At 34.7% G+C, this 23,064-nt stretch overlaps 2 protein-coding genes across 2 annotated transcripts; both read right to left on the bottom strand.

Moving 5' to 3' along the window:
* Positions 1-1,060: 1,060 nt before the first annotated feature.
* On the bottom strand, positions 1,061-9,250 carry LOC114308174 (4-hydroxy-3-methylbut-2-en-1-yl diphosphate synthase (ferredoxin), chloroplastic). Its single transcript, XM_028253710.2, has 20 exons — positions 8,893-9,250; positions 8,039-8,269; positions 7,229-7,386; positions 6,845-6,951; positions 6,649-6,749; positions 6,491-6,567; positions 6,276-6,395; positions 5,943-6,173; positions 5,181-5,297; positions 5,006-5,080; positions 4,834-4,911; positions 4,197-4,256; positions 4,030-4,092; positions 3,707-3,851; positions 3,467-3,605; positions 2,970-3,047; positions 2,719-2,878; positions 2,527-2,625; positions 2,322-2,426; positions 1,061-1,448 (listed from the first exon to the last, which is right to left on the bottom strand). Exons 2-20 carry the CDS (start codon positions 8,244-8,246, stop codon positions 1,344-1,346), a joined length of 2,226 nt encoding a protein of 741 aa, XP_028109511.2. The 5' UTR covers positions 8,247-8,269; positions 8,893-9,250; the 3' UTR covers positions 1,061-1,343.
* A 4,193-nt stretch (positions 9,251-13,443) lies between these two features.
* Positions 13,444-20,130, bottom strand: RIN1 (P-loop containing nucleoside triphosphate hydrolases superfamily protein). The gene is made up of 12 exons (XM_028253709.2): positions 19,746-20,130; positions 19,186-19,374; positions 18,532-18,663; positions 18,253-18,402; positions 17,840-17,995; positions 16,928-17,062; positions 16,755-16,820; positions 16,561-16,667; positions 14,500-14,599; positions 14,312-14,403; positions 13,747-13,816; positions 13,444-13,655 (listed from the first exon to the last, which is right to left on the bottom strand). Exons 1-12 carry the CDS (start codon positions 19,824-19,826, stop codon positions 13,566-13,568), a joined length of 1,368 nt encoding a protein of 455 aa, XP_028109510.2. The 5' UTR covers positions 19,827-20,130; the 3' UTR covers positions 13,444-13,565.
* Positions 20,131-23,064: the final 2,934 nt, after the last annotated feature.

Raw genomic sequence — 23,064 nt, 5'->3', positions numbered from 1 at the left:
ATGTAAACAAGTTAAATTTGAACAGATTTTAAAATTCGTTAAATTTTCAAGTTAAGCTTTAGCAACCTATTCCTCAACTTCTTCCTCAACGTCATAAGTATATATACACTATATAAAAAAGTTAATCGAGTTTAACTTGTGTTCAACTTGTTAAAACCTCGTTTGAAATAGATTTTTTATGTAAATAAGCCAATCTCGTACATATTTTGAAACTTGTTAAGTCGTCAAACCAAACTTGAATAACATACTACTTAAGCTCGACTTGACTCATTTGTAACATTAATTATGAAGAGTATAAGATGACCAAATAAATATTTTGAAATTGGATTAGGTTGTCACCAGTTGGGTTTTCCAACTACAGCGTCCTATTGTTGGGTTCTGTGGATTCACCACAGAGCCCACATTGATGATCCAAACATTTAATGTATCGAGTTCATTGAGCACTTCATTCCTATAAAATATCACGTCAATCGGATATCAATAATTACTTGATCAAATTACATTTGTGTTAACAATTTATTTTTAAAATTATAATTATCATTGACAAAATTTGATCTGATCATGTGGTTATCAATATCCAATTAACGTAATTTTTTACAGGAATAAAACACTTAACGAACTTTAAACATTGAACGGTTCGAATCATCAATGTAAACTCCGTAATAAACTTACAAAGTCTAACAATACGCTCCAATCCGGTTTTAAATTGAAAACAAGCTTGGCCAAATTGAATTTTAGAGATGGAAACTACTAGCAATACTCCTAAAATTGTTACACAACAATTTTATCTTCTTATACTCACTGTTACACTTTTATTATGATTATTATTATTATTATTATTTGTTAAAACCAATTTTTAAAAAAATGGCAACCATAAAAAGTTATTTTGATGATAATGTTTTTCTTTCCTTTTAGCTCGTTAATATCCAAATAAGATGGGAGGGAAAAAAAAAAAAAAAAACCAACAACAACAACAATCTTTTGAAATAATTTTTAATATGTTTTAAAAAATTAAATTTTTATATTTTTAAGGATAGATGAACATAGCCTTCTTTGGCTGTTTGAAGTAGAAAAAACTGCAAGTATTGTGTTCTTTCATTTGAGAGTAACAACAATACATGTATAATGCTACGACAAATAACATACCATGCATCCATTGCAAGTCTGTGTTGCAGCCCTTCTGGGGCAAAATTATTCATAAGGTACTGCTGTGTTTACAGTGCAGCATTAACCCCTCAGATATGCAGAACCCTCATATACAAGTAACAACAATTTGTATGATGATGATACCTCCATTTTGGCCACATTTTTATTCCCATATATGCCAATTGTATTGCCCAATCTTAATCTTCTTCTGCAGCCGGGTCTACCCATCGGCCATTATCTTTTATAAGCTGGATCAAGGCATCAGTTGCGTGCTCCATCTCAATTCCCCGCTTTACCACCATCTGAAATACAACCAACCAACACATCACATGATGAGTTAAACCTACTAATTTCTGACTAATTTGAATTATCATGAAAGCCAAGAATAAGAATATATCCTATTTATTTAAATGTTCATTTCACTCAGTGTTTCAGTTACAACCCAAGTGGAACCTGTAGAATTTGTTCCTTTCCTTCCTCTGTTTAGTAAGCAACAGTAAACCAAGGGACTGAAATAACTATGCTGTGTTTGGTTGGGGGATGTAGGGAGGGATTTGGAAAGAGAAAGGGAAAGGGAAAAGTGTGTGAAACTAATGCTGTATTTGGTTGGGGGATTTGGGGAGGGATTTGGAAAGGGAAAGGGAAAGGGAAAAAGTATGTGAAACTAGATGAAATGTAAGTATATTTTATTCACATTTCATCTAACTTTTCCCTTTCCCTTTCCAAATCCCTCCTCAAATCCTCTAACCAAACACAACGTAAGTGAAATGTAAGTATATTTTATTCACATTTCACTTACCTTTTTCATTTCTCTCTTCAAATCCCTCAACCAAACACAACACTAGGGTATATAGCAAAAATAATAGACAGCATCTTCTTCTAGTTTTCCTTCTCTTTTTCTCCAATTAATGCTCAACCTCTTAGATTTCATCTACCTTTTTGTCATACACGTTTCACCTTATATAGACTTCATTTACAATTCGTACTATTTTCTACGCACACATTTTTAACTAATTATCCTTCTCAAGATTCAAGTTTGTTACACTATTTCAGTGTTTGTCCCAATCGATTCTACTTTTATATCATCAGCTAAAAGTTTGAATGTTGAACCCCTCAATAAAGTATCCCATTTAAATCATTTTACTCATTCCAAAGAAGGAAAAGTAATACAATACCTTCCCAACGTAAAGGTCAATCTTTCCTGGAGCACCACCAACATACCCAAAATCTGCATCAGCCATCTCCCCAGGTCCATTTACTATGCAACCCATGATGGCAATCTGCCACAGTATGAGGGAAAGAAAAAAAAGAATACCAAGATGAAAGTGGTACTCATTAATGCTATCTAATCACTGAATGCAAAAGGATTTTGGTAATTACAGAAACACCAGGCAAGTGTGATGTTTGCTCTCTTATTTGCGCGCTAATCTCTTGAAGGTCAAATAGAGTCCTACCGCAGGATGGACATGAGACATATTCCTGCAATAGAAGTTAATGGTTCAATCACTAAAGATAATAGCCGTTAGTCATTTAAAATGTTATTTACTTCACTTCCAAACAATAACACCTTACCGTTTTTGTATTCCGCATTCTGCAACCTTGTAGCAAATTGAAAGACGTGTTTCTAAGAAAATCGAAGTCCTGATCTGGGGCTTCTAATAGAACGCCATCTCCAAGACCATCAACTAAAAGGGCTCCTGCATTGCTACCAGCACCAATGACTAAATCATCCCTGCAAATGAACAGAACTAGCATAAGCCAAATGAAAAGAACTAGCGTAATCATCCCTTCATCTTACTCGACTATTACTGATTCCTAGTTACCTGTGGATTCCTTTGGGGAACTGTATATGGTGAATTACAGGGAAGTCCAGAGCATTCTCTGAAAGAAACTCAAATAACCTGCAATGAAGAAGACATTGAAACTGTCAGGACCAAAATGGAGGATCAAACTGTTCTATTCCTGTGTTAAATAAACCAAACCAAACCAAACCAAACCAAACCAAACTAAATTAAGCCTTGTGTCCCAATCAAGTGGGGTTCATATTGCTCTTTTGTACCGTTGCATTTATAGGTCTTCATTGTACATGACCAAACTATAGTAACTGTTCTTTCTAGACTTATCTTTAATAGGTGTTACTCCTGCCATTTATATATTTATTTAAACATGTAGTTTTGTATACAATAAATAATGCACACATACATATAGCTGTATCTAATATGCAAACCTTTGATGAGCAGCCTCAACAAAGGGCCACGAACTTGCCCACTCACTTAAGTAATGTCAGCTCACAATTATTTGAGAGTCCATAAAATATTACCTCCTAGCAGCATGAACTCTGCTGATTTTGTCCTCTGTATAAGGTAGATCATGAAGAACCAATGTGGCATCAACATTTTTAAGGATATCCAGATCTTCATAAGGCTCATCTCCGCGTACAGACACAACCAAGCGCGTACCTGAGAGGTGGGTTGTTAAGATGGTATGAGCCATGGTAACTAACCACATAAATGGAATGTGCCAAGTTCAGAAAGCTCAGAAAGCGTTTAATAAGAGTCACCTTCTGGCAAAAGCTTGTAAGCACCAGATGATAATTCCTTGAGATTTACCAGGACCATGGCATTGGGTAATGGCTTCGTCAGTTGCTCCGACAAAGGAGCTATAACCCCCATACTAATCTCTATCAACCTCTTGAGAGCTAGCCGCTGATCATGACACAAAGAAGAATCAAATAAATTCACTTCCAAATGTTCATTGAATTACACAATAGAGCAGTAAAATTAGTTTAAAACACAACAAGACTCAGATTAAACATGAGTCATAGAAATTAGATAAGGGACTTTCTCATCAAACTAACGGAGCAAAAGGGGTCAGAGTCCTTACAGAATCATTGTCATCTGCTGGTGGAAGTTCTCTCAATAAGATTGAGTCCACAGTTGCTAGATCCTAAATCATCATCAAACTTTGCTCTTAAGATTGTGATGCATATCTTGCATAATATGATTTCATGGCAACGTTTTTTTAGATAATAAAGCAACATAGGAACAAACCTTAAATGGCATGCCGACGACAAGCTTAGCTGTCAGTGATTTGTAGAGGAGTTCAGGTGTCTGGCAAATAAACAAGAGGATAAAAATGTCTCAAGATGCAATTCAAAATGATAAAACTGATTGATAGTAATTGCTGAAACATATGTCAACGTGAGCTTAGGAAAAGAAATGGACAGTGAAGCAGAATATCTCGCATACAACGATTAGGACAATCAGAGAAAAAAAATAAGAATCAGTCATTTTCTTATGGTTTTCTCTTTTTTGCGGCAGAAATAATTTTGAAAATTCAAATTTTTTTTTTTGATGTTTACTTTTGTCAAACTAGTATCTAACTTTTCAAAAAAAAAAAAAAAAAGAAAAGAAAAAGAAAGAAAGAAAGAGTTCAAAAATCAAGTTCTAAAAACTCAACCAAACATAGCCACGCATATAACAATAATATGGCTTCCGATACACATATATCTGTTTCTCTGCCCTAAATTGCTCAAACTAGAGAATCTCAATGATATTCCTCTGTTAAGGTGTAGGTGTTTAATGAACTTGACAATGTAAAGGAACAACTAATTCCCAAGTGGCAGTGTTCAGTAAAATTGATAAGCAAATATCACGAGGAAAGTCGATATCAAGATTCAAGAGTGACCTTCAACTGATCCATGGAAACAGACATGAGAACAGAGCCATCACGGTGCAGCACGCCTCTATAATCCACCTCTTCGCCCTGTACAGATATTAAGCAAAATCTATCAGTTAAAAAGGCAGAATAAAGTAATGAGAACGCTCAGCATACCAAATCTCCAAAATTGAAATCTGACCTCCTTTTGTACTGGTAATTGACCAGTTCTGCGTTGGAAATCAAAGTACCGCCTGTTCTTCTCTTCAAATGGAGCCTGATAAAGGGGCCAATAGAACTGATTAAAAAGGTTTTTGCAAGGTTAACATCAAAGAATGTAAGCATACTAACAAAATTAGAATAGTGTAGAAACCTACCACCCCTTGCTGAAGTTCAGCTGCTTTCATACCAAACTTAGCCAGCCTTCTACATGGGTCTATTTCCTCTTCTGGAGGTTCCGTAAGGGAGACCCTGATGGTATCACCCAAACCATCCTGTATATCAAATAAAGTTCTTGAGCTCCAATATGTTAACTAATCATTCAACAACCCTATGCAAATGTTCCTTCTTTGGATGTAAGTAGTCTGGTGGAAAAAAATTGGGTAAACTTTCACATAGGTGGTGTTTGGGAACTTGGTTCCCAAATTATTTTCTCATTTTTTCCACTAAAAGACAAAGGTTTTGCAAAACCAAAAAAAACAAATCCAAACAAAATATCACATCCAACCCCATAATCATTTTACTTTTTCTCTCACAAGCATCACATCCAACTACAAAAAAATCTAACTATCTTCCCAAACACTAAAAATTTTTTATCCAATAATATCCTGCAACTGAAAAAACCTACATAAAAACCCACTTCCCAAACACCCACATAATCTATAATTTACACTATTAAGAAACCTCATAAACACATATTTCCCTAAATTTTGAAAGTATTTATGAGGATTGGAGAAGAAGATATTGCCAACATCTAATTTCATAAAGGAAATTATCATCTAGATGGATGTGGAATTGAATACAACACCATAGCATGTCATTTTTTAATATTTTCCAATGGCATTGAATATACAAGGATAATAGCAACTGAAGAAGGATTTATACATTTATTTAGTTATTTATTTTATTTTTTAAAGTACCTGAAGAAGGGTTCCGATGCCAATTGCAGATTTCATCCGTCCATCCTCACCTTCACCAGCTTCAGTAACTCCCAAGTGCAATGGATAATCCCATCCTTGAACATACATTTCAGCTACAAGCAAACGGTATGCCTGGACCATCACAACTGGATTGCTTGCTTTCATCGAAAAGAGGAAATTATGGAAGTCCAACTTCCGACAAATTCTTGCAAATTCAAAGGCAGACTCTACCTGTTATATGATTGCAACCAGTATGACATCAATGAATCCAGAAATAATATAGAACAGAAGAAGATCAGAAGTTTTTAGTAGTATGATTGAGTAATTGCACACCATTCCCCTAGGAGAATCCCCATAGTAGCTCATGATACGATCTGAAAGGCTCCCATGGTTGGTTCCAATGCGCATTGCCCTTCCATATTTCTTACATTTCTCAACCAACGGAGTAAAAACCTGGTGCATTAAAAATTAAAAGTGCAAGACTTTAATTTGGGAGTTACATCACATTTTTTTTTTTTTAGATTGAAAGAATTGTAATGTGGCTTTACCTGCTCGATATGCTCAAGTTCTTTCTGATAGTCATCTTCTGTATACTCCAGCTGTTCAAATTGAGCTCGCCTATCAGCTGCAAGTAATCATCACTTTAAACTCCATATAGAAGTCAATAAAAATCTGAAAAAACTTGAATGAGTGGTGAACCAAGTACCAAAGTTTCCAGGGTTGACACGAATTTTGTCAAAGCATTCAGCAACTCGCAATGCAACAGAGGGGGCAAAGTGAATGTCTGCCACCAGAGGTATGGTATAACTGCATGAAATAAAATAAAAACTAGTAAGATAACATGCACCGAATATAATATTGATTCAGAATTTTCATAAATGCTAACAATAATTAAGACCTACTTCTTTTGAACAAGGGAGTTTTTAATTTCATAACATGCATCTGCTTCTCTCTTCCCTTGCACCGTTATCCGAACAATATCTGCTCCTGTATCAGCTATTCTCATCACCTACCAAAGACAACAGGCAACCTCATGTGGAATAAGTATCACAATTAACATGTCTGTGCTATAAAAAATTCAGGTCATCTGTCAATTTCAAATTTTTATTTATATTTAGTTGTTAATATTCATGACGGTCAAATAATTATTTGAAGACAACATAATTGAATGAAATCTCTCAATGCAAAATCTTACAATTAAAAAAACTTAGCAAAAAAAAGGTTTACAATTATAAATTACAAGAAATTCATCTAGGTGATTTTGTAGAAGATCAAATGAAAAGAACCTGTTCAACTGTTGCATCAACATCCTTGGTGTCTGTTGTGGTCATCGTTTGAACTCTTATAGGATGCTCGCTTCCAATAGCCACATTCCCAACCATCACTGTACGGGTTTTCCTCCTGACAGTTTTATGTATGGATTCACAATATTTTTGCCTAGGAACTACATCCATAAAATAATCCATCAGAGATTTAAAATGGGCATATAACAATTGATATTTTGTATGAGAAAATAATTACAAAAGAAATAGAAAGATTCCAAAGTTTCAAATCCTACATATATTCATAATTTTTAGAATCTGAAAAAAAAAAAAAAAAATTAGATGCACTCAATTGAGGCTAGTAAAAACAGTTTTATCTTACTTGAGTCTTTTGTTTTTGGAAATTAGAAAGACTAAGAGCATCTCTAACCCCATGAGTCAAACCTATATCAAATTTCAATTTGGGTAAAAATCACTCAAAAACCTCTCCACTTTTTGACTAAAAACTTATATCAAACTGCGTTTTACCCTTTTTTTTTTTTTACCCAAATCAAGGGAGACTGAAATGTTTACTCAAAATTTTTGAAGACCATTTTGTAGCTTTCAAGTTTACAACTCTGCCATTACTGAAGCTTTTACTCAAATTGATTTGAGTAAGGGCTAGAGATGGCGTAAAAACTTTTATTCTTTTTCTTTCCTCCGTTTTCCCGTCAACCAAACAAAATTAGAGTGAAGACAGATGCTAAAACTCATCAGAATTTTAAAACTTCACAAGTCTGCATTAACCAAAAGTTCAAATAATTCTCAACGAAGGTTAGTAAACAGGATTAATACCTACTAAAGGGCTCCCTTCTGATGCAGGCTGAAGTTCAGCAATTTCAGAGCCAGGATTTGAGTTTCTAATCACTGATACCTTGGTTCGACGAAACTTAACCCGCTGCAAGTCACAAACTTTCACAAAATCCATGCTTTTCACAAATCCTAAGCCATGGTCCCTGCTCTTCAGCCCCGTAAACGACGCTGGAACAGCTCCAGTCGCCATTTTCACAAACAACAGGTCACAACCTTCACAATCCCAAAACAAAATAAGAGATACAAATCCAGTCGGTCAAATAGAACTAAATTGAGCTCATCATCCAATACAAACAATCAATTCATCCGAGCTATCTTATTTTTTGGTTGAGTTTTCAGAGCTTATTTCCTGGAATTTTTTTTTTTTGAAAAATTAGAAAGAAAGTTGACAATAATAAACACCAAAAAAATATTTTAATTTTTAAAAATTATTTCCATCCCATAAAAGAGAAAACGACATGAAAATAATGAGTTTTTTTCTTCCTTGTTTCTTGACCAAAATAGTTTCTGAAAAATTTTAAAATATATATATATATATATATATTTTCGTTTAATTTCTCTCAGCATTCTCAGCAGCCAAACAGTGAGAGCAATTTTCTCTTCTCTTATCAAGTCAAATTCAAGTAACTGTAAAAATAAGATAAAAAATTACTGATCAAAGCAGCGAATTAACAACAAAATCCACCTTAGCCTCAATCAATATCATTCAATCACAAGAAGCTTCGATCATAACCCTCTAAATTATAATTTAGCTAAAACTCACTAAAGGCACAAGCAAAAAAACACTAGGAGATCCAAAATCACTTCACGAAATAAATTACAGCAAGTGCACTGACCGTTATATGAAGCTGAAGCGTATTATCGATCGATTCAAGTCGAGTCGAATCGAATCGCGAGAGAGAGAAAGAGAGGGTTTCAGAAAAATTTGGAAAAATGAGTAATGAGTATATATAGGGGTGGAGAGAGAGGAGACCAAAAGCTGAAACAGGACAAACAGCTCTCCTCTGAGTGTCTTCTTTGTTGATTCATCAATGCCATACAAATAGCATTGGTGAAATTTGTGAGTATTTGTACATATGCCCTTGCATTTTGGTATTTTTGCATGTTTGGTCCACTTAAAAAGCTTTTATTTTTTTTATTTTATAATAATGTCTAATTCTATCTTGATGCAAACGGTGCCTGCCTAGAATAATGCTTCGAAGGGTATAATGGAACTAGCATCTTATATGCATTAGAGTTGTGGTCAATTCTAGGGTTGTAGGACTAACAAGTTGAGTCGAGTCAAGTATTAAGTTGCTTAAGTTTGAGTTGTTTGTATAATGAGTTGAGTTTTAGTAGTTTGATTTTTATAGTGTATGTAAGCTTATTAAGGCCTATTTTGGGAACAATGGTAAAAAGCCAGTTTTTTGGCTTTTTGGCTTTTTTAGCCAAAAAAGTCAGCTTTTTTACCCAAAACAACCCAGCTTTTTGCCAAAAAAGCCACCAAAAAAGTCAAAAAGCGAAAAAGTCAACTTTTTACCAACTTCCCAAAACACCCCTAAGTTGAGTAATAAATTATTTAAGTTTGAGACCTCGTTTGGGAATAGGTTTTTTTAGTAATTTTTTGGTTAAAATATGATGTAAAAAAATTGCTATATTTAGGATGACTTTTTGATTTTTTACAAAAGATGTGCAAAAAATAGAGAGATAATGAAATCTTTAATTTTTTGGTATAAGTTGCTGGCTTTTTGGTTTTTTTTACTAACTTTCGGACTTTTAAGCTAAAAAGTGATATTGCCAAACGAGACTTGAGTAAAAAATTTAACAAGTTTTAAAATGTATTTTAACTTGACTTGTTTATATTATGAGTAGATCTCCAAAGAGTACTTAATAAACTGAATACAATTGAGTTTGAGTGGTTTGGTTTGTTTAACAATCTTCAATCCCATGTCTAATATTAATAATGTCAAAAATAGACTTTATAAGAAAGTATATGATATTTTTTATTGTGAATGGATACACCTTTTGAGTTTAGAATTTAAAGAGACAAACTTATAAAGTTCACTGTTAGATTGAGTTGTGATGGACAATACTTTTACATAAGGGTTGAGTCGTTTATCTTACTGGTATAAATTGTGAAATCAAACATAAAACTTGCGTTCACACTATTTTGTTATTTTTTAAAAAAATTATTGATGGTTTACTACTTATTTATGATGATAATATGAAAAGAAATTAAAGATGCAATTGTGTGAGTGAAAAAAAAAAGAAAAGAAAAAAAAGTTAAATAGATTGATTAATATTGCCAAGCTACTTTATATAATATAATATAGTATGAGAATGGAGTTAATTAGCTTAATTTAATATAATTTATTTTTCAAATAGTGAATCGAATCATAATTAATCATTGCAAATCGTAACCAGGCCACCTCTCAAAAAACTAAACCAAATTATATGATTTATATTTATCATGATTGATTTATTGATTTTACCATTTTTTTGTATCCTTAGTGAAGCAAACACTAAATAATAATAATAATAATAATAATAATAACAATAACAATAATAAATGGAACTAGTAGAAAGATGGAATTAAACAAAAAATAAGGACTAAAGTGCAAAAAATCCGAAGAATCTTTTTTATGCTGTTACGTGAAATTCCTCCACAGGAAGACGATGAACTATTAACGTATCCCAACGATCATCTTTCCACGCGCCCGTGCCGTTGAGAGGAATAGTTATTGATAGGGTGGGCAACGGTTTATCCGAACCGCTCAAATCGTCCAATCCGCCCAACCCGCATATAAATGGGCGGTTTCGCAAACATAATGTGGGCGGATGCGGTTTGAAATATGACAAATTTGCGGGTTGCGGGCGGGTCGCGGTTTAAACCCGCAACCCGCAAAAACCGCCCGCACTTTAATTATTATTATTATTATTATTATTTATTTTTTTTATATACCAACTTTGTAACTTTGATAGGAGCGCCATTATATTCTCTATGACACTAGGATCCTTATTTTTAAGTATTTCTCAACTTTCTTAATGCCGTAGAGTTATCAAGTCCTAAACTTGGTTTCTTATATGATTTTCATTGGTGATTCATCCACTTTTTCCTAATAAAATTTTCCTTCTAATGGTCGATGGAACTTATAGTTTGATTATTGATTACTGAACTGACAATTCTAATTGAGTACAACCTTTAATGCATTGATATACATTTTTTTCATGGTAAAAATGTTAGTGTAGGGTCTCTTTGTTTTGGGTACTTTCATTTAATGCATTGATATTCAATTTTTATTTGTAAACTCATCAAAAAATTGTTATCACAAATATATAAAATGAATCTGATGCCTAAATTCGCTGGGAAAAAAAAACTTGAAAATTAATTTTTAAAGAAAAAAGTGTAAAGTGTAAATCGCAAACCGCCCGCAACCGCTCGCACATTTGCAAACCCTATCCGCACAAACCGCAAACTGCACTGCGGGCGGTTGCGGGTTGACTTTTTTCCAAACCGCATAGATGCGGGCGGGTCAAAATCGAACCGCAAACCGTACAAAACCGATCCGCGAACACCCCTAGTTATTGAGTATTTTTGAAGTACGGTTACATAGGGTTCGCTTGGGAAGGGCTTTTTCGGATTTTTTTGATTATTTTAACCATAAAAGATAAAATAAGCTATTTTAGTAATAAAAAACAAAACATCACATCTAATCCATAATCATTACACTCTTCTCTCACAAAAAAAGTCAAAAAGCTAAAAAACTCTTTTCAAACTAAACTTTTTAGCCCAGGCTAAAATAGCCAAAAAAGCCAAAAAGTCAAAAAGCCAACCCACTTCCCAAACGGAGGCATAATTATAGAGTATGAATATGTGATATTGTGAAAGTGTTTAATAATATGTTTAGTAGTTCTAATGGAGTATCTTTAATCCACCCTTGAAAGGGTGGTGTTACATATATTAATTAGTGTATTAATTAATATTATGATATTATTATTGACCTTATATATTATACAAATTACAAGTAATTGAAAATTTTAAAATTATTCTAATATTCACTCCTCATCATTAATCTCTCTATGTTTTTCTATTCTCTCTCTTCCGCCTTATTAGAGATTAAAAAAAAAATAGATATTAGAAAAATAAAAATGTTAGAGACCCTAAAAATTTTATCAAATATCTCACATGGGGTGAGACCCACATAAGATTCACATTGTATGGGTAGACATTTAATAGAATTTTTTATATCTATAATTTAGCGAGTTTTGTTATCAACTATATCAGTAGTGAATCCATTGAAGTATTGAAATTGTATTATCAACAATGATTCATCCCACTAAAAATATCACCACTAATAGCACTAATGCATTAAAAAAGTAAAAAAAAAAAAAAAAAATACAACTTCAAGACCAAAACATCACATCATTAATGACGGGACCCACTGCCACCTAATTAGTGGGAGCACTAATTAGTGCTCCCAAGCATTTTTCTTGTATTATTGCCCTCGCAGACGCGTCCATATATCTCTCATCGATTTCTATGCGTGCTTTTTTATCGTGTCGAACAATAATGGATCTTTCTGTGATAAAAAATCAGTACATAGTGATTGGATAAATAAATATTCTCAATCCATCCAAAAAAACACTCCTATTTTATTGGGATTAAATATATATATATGTGTGTGTTATATTCTAACTTAATTTTTATTTATTTAAATAATAGAATTAGGATTTTTTTTTTTTTTTGATAAACAATAGAATTACGATATATTGAAAACTCAAGATTAATTTTAAAAATTCTAAATCAAACAGATGCTCATTTTTTAGACATAAACCAAACAGAATTATGTTGATTTTTGAGAGATGATTAGACGACACATGCAATTATTTGGCTAAGAAAGAGAACAGTTGATTGATTATTTTTCAAAATTATCAAAAGACGTATCCAATAAGGAAGTGCAAGTTTCACGTTGAACTCACTTTTTTGCTAAACATTTCAATCAATGTGTCTGTACTATTTGAGGTGTCCCACTTGCCTTCTTAACTATGGTGTGTGTTTCCTCGTGGGCTGTCTCTTTCCTTTCAAATTTGCTAGTCAACCGAACACAAGGGTGAAAAAAACAAACTACATGAGATCTTTTCTCAATCATTGAATTGTATCACGAAATTCCAAAGAAAAAGTTTCAACACAACCAAATCTAAGCTTCTGAATATGCATGTGTAACACAAACAATTTCCAATCTTTCACCTCGAAAGTTCCACAGAATCATCCCATTCTCCTTCGCAGACAAAACCAACCAAGAGGTGTCCGATCCGTCTCAAATCTCAGCCCTAGCAGAAGAACCCAATGAGGAGAAAAAAACTAATCATGCACAAAATGCACTCATTCAATGACGAGAAGAGAAAAATAAAAATAAAAAAATTCAAATGTTAATTTCCATTTCAATGGATTCTTGTCAGTTAAAACATCAGAGCAAACACTGTTTTAAATATAAAGCATGCAACAGAGGAAACAAACAAGTACAGTTAATCATGAAATATATCTATCCTGCTGCTCTTGAAGAAGCTTTGCTGAAGACTTGGCATCCAGATAAAGCATACACACTTCCTCAAGATCCGCCTGTAAATTGTAAAAACAGAAACAAATGTAAGAAAAGGCTTTGTCCCCATGTATAAACATTCTCATAATCCATCGAAAGGTGCACAAGTACCTTGCAAATACTGTCTCTACCATTCATTTTGGCCACAACACTTGCAGGTGATAAAAGCTGAACTGCATGCCTGAGAAAACAGTGAGATCAGATATAAGCATCCTTGAAAAGAAAGAGTACAAGAGCAACCACAACAAAACTAAAATGTAAAACGGATTTAATGGCAACAGGGTGGGATGGGGCCAGTTTGGGGTGTTCCGTCCCCACCCCATTGTACACGAGAGAGATGATATCGCATATGAAGGACAACAATCGATGAGTTAAAAAATATTAACGCTGTGTTTGGTTGGAGGATTTAGGAAGGGATTTGAAAAGGGGAAGGGATTTGGAAAGGGAAAGGAAAAAGGTGTGTGAAATTAGGTGAAATATAGACATGTTTTATTTACATTTCACCTACTCAACCAAACACAGCATATATGTGAGAGATATAGATGTGAAAATAAGAAATATGTATACATTTTGGGGTTTAGTCATACTATATTTAACAAATATATGTAGATACATATACATAAAAGGTCTTTCTAAAAATAATCAGAAAGGGAGCAGGGCAAGTTGCCATCCCTACCTCAAGGATGCTTGTTGTCCAATCTCTCCAAGGTGAGCCAAACTTTCTTCATCCACAATCAGTTCCTCCACCTCTGCACGAATGGCTAAAATCTGGCCAAGTGTCAAGAAATACATTTGTCAAGAGTTCTTGGACATCAAAGTAGGTACTAGATACAACAAAAATTTACAGTAAAAAAGGGTCTGAACCTGTATCATTTCAGCTGGACCATAAGTTTCTGTCCGTATAATTACCAGCCGGTCTAACAAGTCAACAGGTATGCCATGAGGACTAGTCATATCAGTTCCCCTGCAAACACATTCATGTTCAGAAATTAAGACACAGGAATCAAGAAAAATGTAAGATGACCCCTGATTTTGAACCATCTAACTTTTGATATCTCTAAAGATTCATATGACTTCTGGAACATTCCACAAATCATATGGATTCACCTCCTGCATATATATATATATATATATTTACAGGAATACATACACATCTAGGGATGGCAATTTAAACTCGGCCTGACGGGGGCCCGGACCGCCCCGTCCCAATAAATCGGGTTTTCTCCGAAAATTATTCCCCATAGGGCCGGGGCTGGTAGTAAAAAATAGATTCCCGATGATTTTCGGGCCGTGGACGGTGATAGGTTCCTCAGCCCCGGCCCCGCCCCGATCTGGCCCCGAACAGTCCCCGTATATATATAAAAGTGTTTAGAAATTAAAGTTTGGTTATCTCTCTCTCAACTCTCTCACTCTCTCTCGTTCTTCGTTCTTATCTTCCATCCCTCTACTCTATGACTTTGAGAGATGAGAAAGAAGGTCTGAGCCTCCGTCGCCTCCTCCCTCCTCACCTTCACCACTGGCCTCCGTCGCCTCTTCCCTTTCACCCCGTAGTCCATTTCGCCCATCGTTTACCCAGATCTGTTGAGTATAGTTCAGATCTGTAGTGACCTCCTCGTGAGCAGTGAATCCGCCATCATCGTCATGATACGGCGGTGGATCGAAGGTAGCGTAGCCGTCGATCTCCCTTATCCGCTGTCTTCGGCGAGAGAAAGCTATTAGGGTTTCCGATCTCGCCGATCTCCCCTCCTCAACAACATCACACCGACTCCGACATCACGACGAGAGAAAGCTGTTGTGTTGATTTCTCTTTTTTTGATTTCTTGTAGATCATACGAGTTGTGTTTGATTTTTGTCTCATTTTTTTTTTTTGGTCGTTGATGTATAGCCAACATTCATTGATAATTTTGTTGATCTGTTGATGTATTTGATGTATAGAATCTGGTGGTACTGAGTACTGATCTGTTGATTTTTTTGTGTTGGTCTGTTGGTTTATAGATGATGTTGGTCTCCATTTTTTATGTTGATCTGTTAATTTTTTATTTTATTTTTTTTGTTGGATCGGGCAATTTTCGGGGTCGGGGAAACCCGATCCCCGTTAGGGGGCGGGAGCGGGGACGGTGATGTGTTCCCCGTCGGGGATCGGGGCCGGGGCGGGAAAATTTTCACCATCGGGGATCGGGGATCGGGGACGGGGAGTGTGATCCCCGGCCCCGCCCCAGCCCGTTGCCATTCCTATACACATCTATGTCTCAACTAGGTCATAGATCCACATCAATAGGCTCATATCTGATATCTACCCAAGGCAAAGGAACATTTCACGCATTCTAAAGATTTATCCAACCAGGAGAGAACTCTGCCAATAAACTAACCTAATATTTTACCAATAGCTAGAATTTACTGAATATATGATGGAATTATGACTGATCAAAACAAAAAAAGACGTCTTTTTTAAATACATAATAGGGGTTGGCCAAAATTATAAACTTGGACTGAACACCCATGCCCTTCCATGATTTGAGGTCAATTGTTAAGCTCCTGTAATCATACAAGGCTTATTGAAGTTGTTTAGTATGGTCTTTGACAAATTGGTTCTTTAGATATATCAAAAGTGAATCTTGATATATATATATATATATAACTAACCAAAATATATAATTACAGGAGCTATATCTGTTTCTTGATGTCCGTATATAGTATGTTGAGATATAGTATGGTCTCTGTAATGTAATGTAACAATAAAAATTGAAGAATATAGTCGTGTACTCTTCCATCCATTTCCAATACAGTAAGTTTCAGACTCAAAATACCAAAAATGTAAGCAATATCAATTGATTCCAGAAATCACAAATTTATCTGTAGAAAGATTAAAGTTGACACTTTCAAGTTTCTAAACATTTGCAGGTTTGCACTAGTGGACATCCATACCTTACATTACATATTCCTCTATTCGTGGCAAAGATTACTATTGGTGATAGAGAGCTTTCTAAAGCACGATTTAAATACGAAAAGCACTCCATATCCAGCATATGTACCTGTGACCAGTGTTGTATAAATCAAATAGGCATAGAAGCAATCTGTACATAATGAGATATGGAAAGGGCTGAAATGAGAAAGAGAACCTCGTCAATAAATAAGACTCCAGGGACGAGCTCTGCCACACCTTCATCAATATATCGGTTAACAACCTGTAATCAACAAAACTTTTCAGGTAGCAATTATTCTGTAAACAGAAATTTTAGATTCATGGACTATTGCAAACATGAGGAGAAATAGGAGGCAGTTAAAGAAGCACCTTGTTTATTTCCTGTCTTAGCTTGTCAGTAATTTCCGTTTTTCTGGGCTTCATCATCTGACCCATTAGGGACAATATATCTTGTCCACCTTGAGGCCGTGCATTTGCAGCATCCAGATCATGCAGCGTAACATCCTGATATTCCAACAGACAATACATTATATACTGGGGAAGCTATTTGGTCGATTAAATATTTCCAAAGGTTTGATCTCCACCCTCTTACAAGGATGAAACTTTCTTGGCAAAATAACAATATATAATTCAAAAAAATCCATCTGTCAGAACTCAGATGCACCCGACACCTCTGTAATGATAAAAACTGATCAGACACATCTGGCAGATGATAGACATTTCAAAAATCTTCAGAAAGATTTTAATCCATTATTTCTCATCTACAAAGCAGAGGATTGCCCAAGTCTATGCCAATTGAACCATGCATCTGACATGAGTTCAACTAAAAAGTTAGAAGGCACCATCCATAATATTGCTGACAACATTGCATACTTCAGAAACATAAAGTCGATGATAAGTGAAATCTTGGGTCACCCTTTTTATTACAGATCTGCAAAACTTTATCTATGTGGCCCAAAACTTTTTCAAAAATAAAATTTCCATAGATTAATTAAGTGCATATGCATCTCAAATCCACATTGGTAAGGGATACAAATAGAAAAATGATGACATTCTTTAGTAGGAAAAGCACCTCAAATGTCAGCACAACTATTGCTCATGCCATTGATCAGCTTGGAAAAGAAACCAGGTAATTGCTAAACGAAACAACAAACTTGGTATAAACCTCAATAAATTAAATATCACGTGTATCAAGGCAAAGAGACAATTGGTATCACAATTACAATTATCATCAGTGTAATGACATAGCATATGAAGATCTCACTGTTCATCGAAACTGACCTGAACTATCTCTTTCTTCTTGTGAACTTCTCCTTTAGGAAGTGGGACATACTCTTCTGCCTCAAGATCAAATTCGGTAGCAAAAGCATCACTTCTACCCACCCTCTTAACTGCACCGCTGTTGGCTTCAATGTATATAACGTCCCCAACGGCTACCTGCAGGTTGTATCATAAATTTCATAAAATAATAATGAACTGCAAAAGCCATTAATCAACTTGCATCCAAATATTTCGTGCCATAGATGGAAAAGAAGGGATTCAACCCTCTATCCTCAAGTGCCCATACACAATGCACACAGCAATAAGGACAATACCATAAATTATATTTGTTGTAAATGATTAAAAAATATTTACACATAAGAATTTGTTCTTTAAGGCCATATACAGAAAAACAAACATAGGTGAAGGCTAACCTTTTCCTTAATCAAGGCATCATATATAGTGGGATCCAACTTCAGCTGCTTTGTTCCTTTGACAGTTTTTAACCCAATAATTACATGGCTTATGCTTTTACCATATCCACCTGTCACGCTCTCTGTTTCTTCTGGGGAAAGCTCAGTCACCTAGAAAATAATACAATCGAAACACATCAGGAAGTGAAGCCAAAACCATAATGACAATAATATGTAAAAGTCACAAGATCCTTGGACAAAATAAACTATGATTGATAAAAATAGATAGGGGCAACTTGCCTCTCCTTCATAAACTTCCTTATTTTCCTTGATGCGTAGACCAATTGCACGACGGAAATTTTCCATTAAAACCTCAGTTTTCTTCACTTCAGAAGAATACACTTCTGATCCAACCATTGGGCAAAATGGAACCTACAAGTCATAATAAGAAATGGGGAAAAAAGTAATTGCTCAATGACCGTGCTAAGGATCAAAACATTAGGACTGTGCGTGGATTAAGGATTTGAAAAGTTACTTGTTTTAAACGTTTTCCTTTCCCTCCACAAATCCTCCACAAAAATATTTGCTGAACGATTGTGCTAAGAAAAATACAAGGGATGTGTTGTTAAGGGAAAAAGAATGACATAGAAACTTCTTTTTTTCTTTTCTCTCTCCCCCCGCCCCCCCCCCCCCCCCCCCCCCCCCCCAACACACACACACACACACACTTACACTTTTCCCTTTCCCTTTCCCTTCACAAATCCCCTTAAATCCTTGATAAACACAACCTAAATGTCCAGCTTCAAAATTAGATATCCATTCAAAAGGACTGCCTAAGTTACCCAATTGAGAAGTATATATAGATATATGACAATTATTAGTGAATTAAAAAGATCAAATTAAGAGCAAAACAAGAAAAACAATAGTAGTAATATGAGGATGTGTAGAAAGTACCTTGCTACCAAGCTCCTGAGATATGCCAAGAGCAAGAGCTGTCTTCCCGGTCCCAGGAGGTCCGGCAAGTAGAAGAGCCTTTCCAGCCATCTTCTTTTGGCGTATCATATCAACAACAAGCCCTGAAGCTTCTCTAGCTGAGGCCTGACCCACAAACCCAGCAGCCAAAGGTACTGCTTTTCCATTCGACTACAGCAGAATTATCATTAGAATCCAACAAAAATGCCATTATTTGTTTGATGAATCAAAAATAAACAAAAGTTAATCAAAGCAAGAGAATCACAATGGTTCGTCAAAAGGGTATATATTTGACCACTGAACAGACATAAAACTAAAATAAATATAAAAAAACCTAAATTCATAATCATATTTCAAATAAACAACGTAACCCTAAAACCCAAAACCCTGAATATAGAGAGAGAGAGAGAGAAGAAAAAAAAACCTAAATTCATAATCATATTTCAAACACCATCTCCTCGTCTAGAGAGAAAGAGAGATATGTAAGACAAGAAGAAGAAGAAGAAGAGAGAGAGCGAGAGAGAGAGAGAGTTGAGACGTACCTCAAGACCTAGGCCTTTGATGTGAGTGTGGGTAGCTATTCTCTGCTTCTTTGTTTGCGATTGCACCTCTTCTATCTTCATCCTCTCTCTCTCTCTCTCTCTCTCTCTCTGAGGCTTTTACAGTAGCTTCTTCTTCTGTGCCTGCTGCGCAGAACAAAGCAATTTTAGACGAAAAATGGAGACCGACCCCATTTTTTAAGCCAAACCCTCGGGTTATAGTTTGGTTCTCCCACCGTTTACCCGTTTAATCCCATCACGACCCAAACAAATAAATCGCTCAAATTTACCCATGAAATCCTCTGGCACAGTTGGAAAGTGAAAGAAAAAGAATTTTGTTTTTGTATTTGTTTAGATAGAGAATTTTAGAAAGTAATAAAAATTAAAGGCTTCGTTTGGTTGTTTTAAAAACATTATTCTACACCTATATTTGAATATGATGTTTGAAAGGACTTTTGGAATTAGTTTTTCAAAACTCTACAGAAAATTCTGTCTCAGACTCGATTTTCGAATTTTTTTTTTTTTGCAAATTTTGCCTAATCGGTCGTCCGGCCGGTTGACCGAAATAGTGACTTTTTTTTTTTTTTTAACAATTGATATGTTAATTTTTATATAATTGAAAAAAATATTTTTCGAATTTTTTAAAATTTTTTATGTGCTTTAAAATAATTTTGAGTTGTATGTTTAGTTATGAGTTGTAAATTTTTGTATCAAATATCAAATGTCACATCAACAATTCCCCACTTAAATCAAAACTATTTTCAAAACTCTTTACTAAACAAATTTTTCACACTTAAATCATAATTCAAAACCTCACAAACTCAAAATACAACTCATACTCTCAAATCATAGTTACAAAACTCTACCAAACGCAACCAAAGTTTCTTATACAGTTCAAATTAGCTTATTAGTTAGGTTAATAAGAGCATCTCCAGCAGTATAGCTATTATCTCGTTTTAGCCATAGAAGTAAGTTTGGAAGGGTAAAAGACTGCTCCAGCAGACTCACTCAAGCATCACTAGAATGGTTGTGAGCTACAATACCTTGCCAGGACAACCGAGGTACTGTTCATAGGCCTTTCAATTTTTTATTTGTTTTTGCTTCCTGAATTTTATTTTTAGCGGTAAAATTTTTTCCTCATTTTGGTGCTAAAAGTTTTGTCAGTACCTCTCCAACAAATCTATAGAGAAAGCATTTCAAAACTCACAAACTCTCTTATCCTCTCTGTCTTTTTCTCAAACTTGCTGCTCGAGGGAGGTAAAGTTTTGTCATTTATGTTTGTTTATGCCATGAATAGTCCAAAATTTGATGGGTCGTTACACACACCAAAATTAAACACAAAATTACACCAAATTCTTTTAGAATAATAGCAAGTTCAGGTATCAATCTACATGGACAATTGTGAAATTGAATTAATTTAATTGTTAAATTCCTAAATTAATTTTGATGAAAAGATTGATTGTTCATAACCTAATTTAATAACAAATAAATTGAACTAAGTAATTAAATTATCAATTATAAATAAAATTTGATTTACTGATTTGGAAAAAACTTAGGGCAAAGAGTCCACCACTAGTCACGTAAATAGGGTTTCCAATTGAATCAATTATGTTATGGTTCGAATGGGATAATGCTTTGCAACTACAAGTTCAAAGCATTTAACAAGAAAATTATCATGTTCAATGTACGAGCACGAACCATCTCAAGTAGTACGAATTGTTCACTTTAAACTAGGGTAGTGACACGACTTGTCCTTCGTAGTATGGTCCGTCTCATACCTTGAATGTGAAAAAATAGAAAACTCTTGTATGGAAAACATTCAACAATCACAGAAAGCTGAATATTTGAAGAAATAATGGAATATATATATATATATATATATATATATATATAACTTCTAAAACACCATACAATTGTTTAAATCTTTACATAATTGAAAATCAAAAAGAAAAACCTAATTACATGGTTAGGGTTTTATCAAAATCCGAAAAAAGAAGACTAGCCACTTATGGAGGAGTGGGAAGAGGAAGAAGATGAGAAAGAAGACCCCATGAAAGTGTCCTTCAAGCTTTTTAGAAAAAATTACCTCTTGGAACCCTAGTCTCTCTTTCATTGCAAAAACAATTTCCGAACCCTAATCCAACCCTTTTCTTGCCTATTTGTACTTCTGATGTCTTACAAATAGGTTTAAAACATCGGGCCCGTTTTCCCAGAAAAGTCAACACACGCGCGAGAATTTGTTTTCTCTCCAAATTCTGTCTTTTGCCCATTTTATGCTCCGACTATGTACAACCTGATTGACATTAAACACACATAAAATATACAGTTTGGCAAGCAAGTAAAGTTAAGAGATCCTAATTAACGGCCTCAATGTTGCACAATTCAGCCTTAATCACATCTCCCAACTTACAACTTGCTAGTCCTCAAGCAAGTAATAAAAAATAAATTAAATTAAACAAAATCTAGTTATTTCCTCTTTCGTGGAAAAATGGTTGCATTTAGCATATGCAATAAGCCTTTAAACCACAAAGTTACCCCAAGTGGACCAGTAAAGTCTCGTGAGGGTTTTCAGAAATGATACCCACAAACATTAACATATTCATATATACTCAACAACAATTGACCACACTACTCTACCTAACAATCAACTTATGTGCTACTACAGTGTGATATTGAGACATAATGAGTCATTAAAGGCATAGTGGACAAGCCTGAAGGAATCTATTGAGTCAAAACCACAATTCAGTTAATACAAAAGTAAAGTCCCCTCTACTTGTGCATGCTAGTAGACAAATCATCAGTACCTTCGATGTAAAGTGTAATCTCCATATTAGTTAACTGTCCACTATAATAGCCCAGTGTAACTTATAATAACACCCAACATATACAGAAAAACTAAACTGTTGCAGCCAAGATTCTCTAAAGTTTTTTTTTTTTAATTTTTTTTAATGACTGTGCAATGTCTTGATCCATTAAACTTTCTAATCAACCTATGTAACAAACATTGGGTCAATGACTCCCAAACCAAACAGTTTTAGGGCACTAGGTGTAGAGACACCCCACGGGCTTAATAACTTGAGTTGAAAAGGTTACGAATCCGAACAAGTCGTTCTTCTTATTTTTTCTTAACTGTGCAATGTCTAAGTCCCTTAAGCTTTTTAATTAACCCATGTAGTAAGTATTGGGCCAATGACTCCAAACCAGACGGTTTTAGGGCACAATGTATAGAGACACCCTTATGGGCTTAATAACTCGAGTTAAAAAGATTACGAACCAAAAGAAGTCAAGTGTTTTTATTTTTATTTTTATAAAAGAATCTTGG

This window comes from Camellia sinensis, chromosome 12, assembly GCF_055761805.1.
Source record: "Camellia sinensis isolate YWXY chromosome 12, ASM5576180v1, whole genome shotgun sequence".
NCBI classification, from domain to species: Eukaryota; Viridiplantae; Streptophyta; class Magnoliopsida; order Ericales; family Theaceae; genus Camellia; species Camellia sinensis.
This window is presented reverse-complemented; position numbering and strand designations above follow the sequence as displayed.

Bases quoted from the DNA above. Each gene is read 5' to 3' on its own strand.
- LOC114308174 (XM_028253710.2), bottom strand. From the start codon at position 8,246: ATGGCGACTGGAGCTGTTCCAGCGTCGTTTACGGGGCTGAAGAGCAGG. The intron at 6,396-6,490 runs GTAAAGCCACAT...TTAATGCACCAG, and splicing joins AACTTGAGCATATCGAGCAG to GTTTTTACTCCGTTGGTTGA. The intron at 2,626-2,718 runs GTAAGGTGTTAT...CTTCTATTGCAG, and splicing joins GAATGCGGAATACAAAAACG to GAATATGTCTCATGTCCATC.
- RIN1 (XM_028253709.2), bottom strand. From the start codon at position 19,826: ATGAAGATAGAAGAGGTGCAATCGCAAACAAAGAAGCAGAGAATAGCT. The intron at 19,375-19,745 runs GTACGTCTCAAC...ATTCTGCTGTAG, and splicing joins TCAAAGGCCTAGGTCTTGAG to TCGAATGGAAAAGCAGTACC. The intron at 17,996-18,252 runs GTTAGCCTTCAC...TACAACCTGCAG, and splicing joins ATGCCTTGATTAAGGAAAAG to GTAGCCGTTGGGGACGTTAT.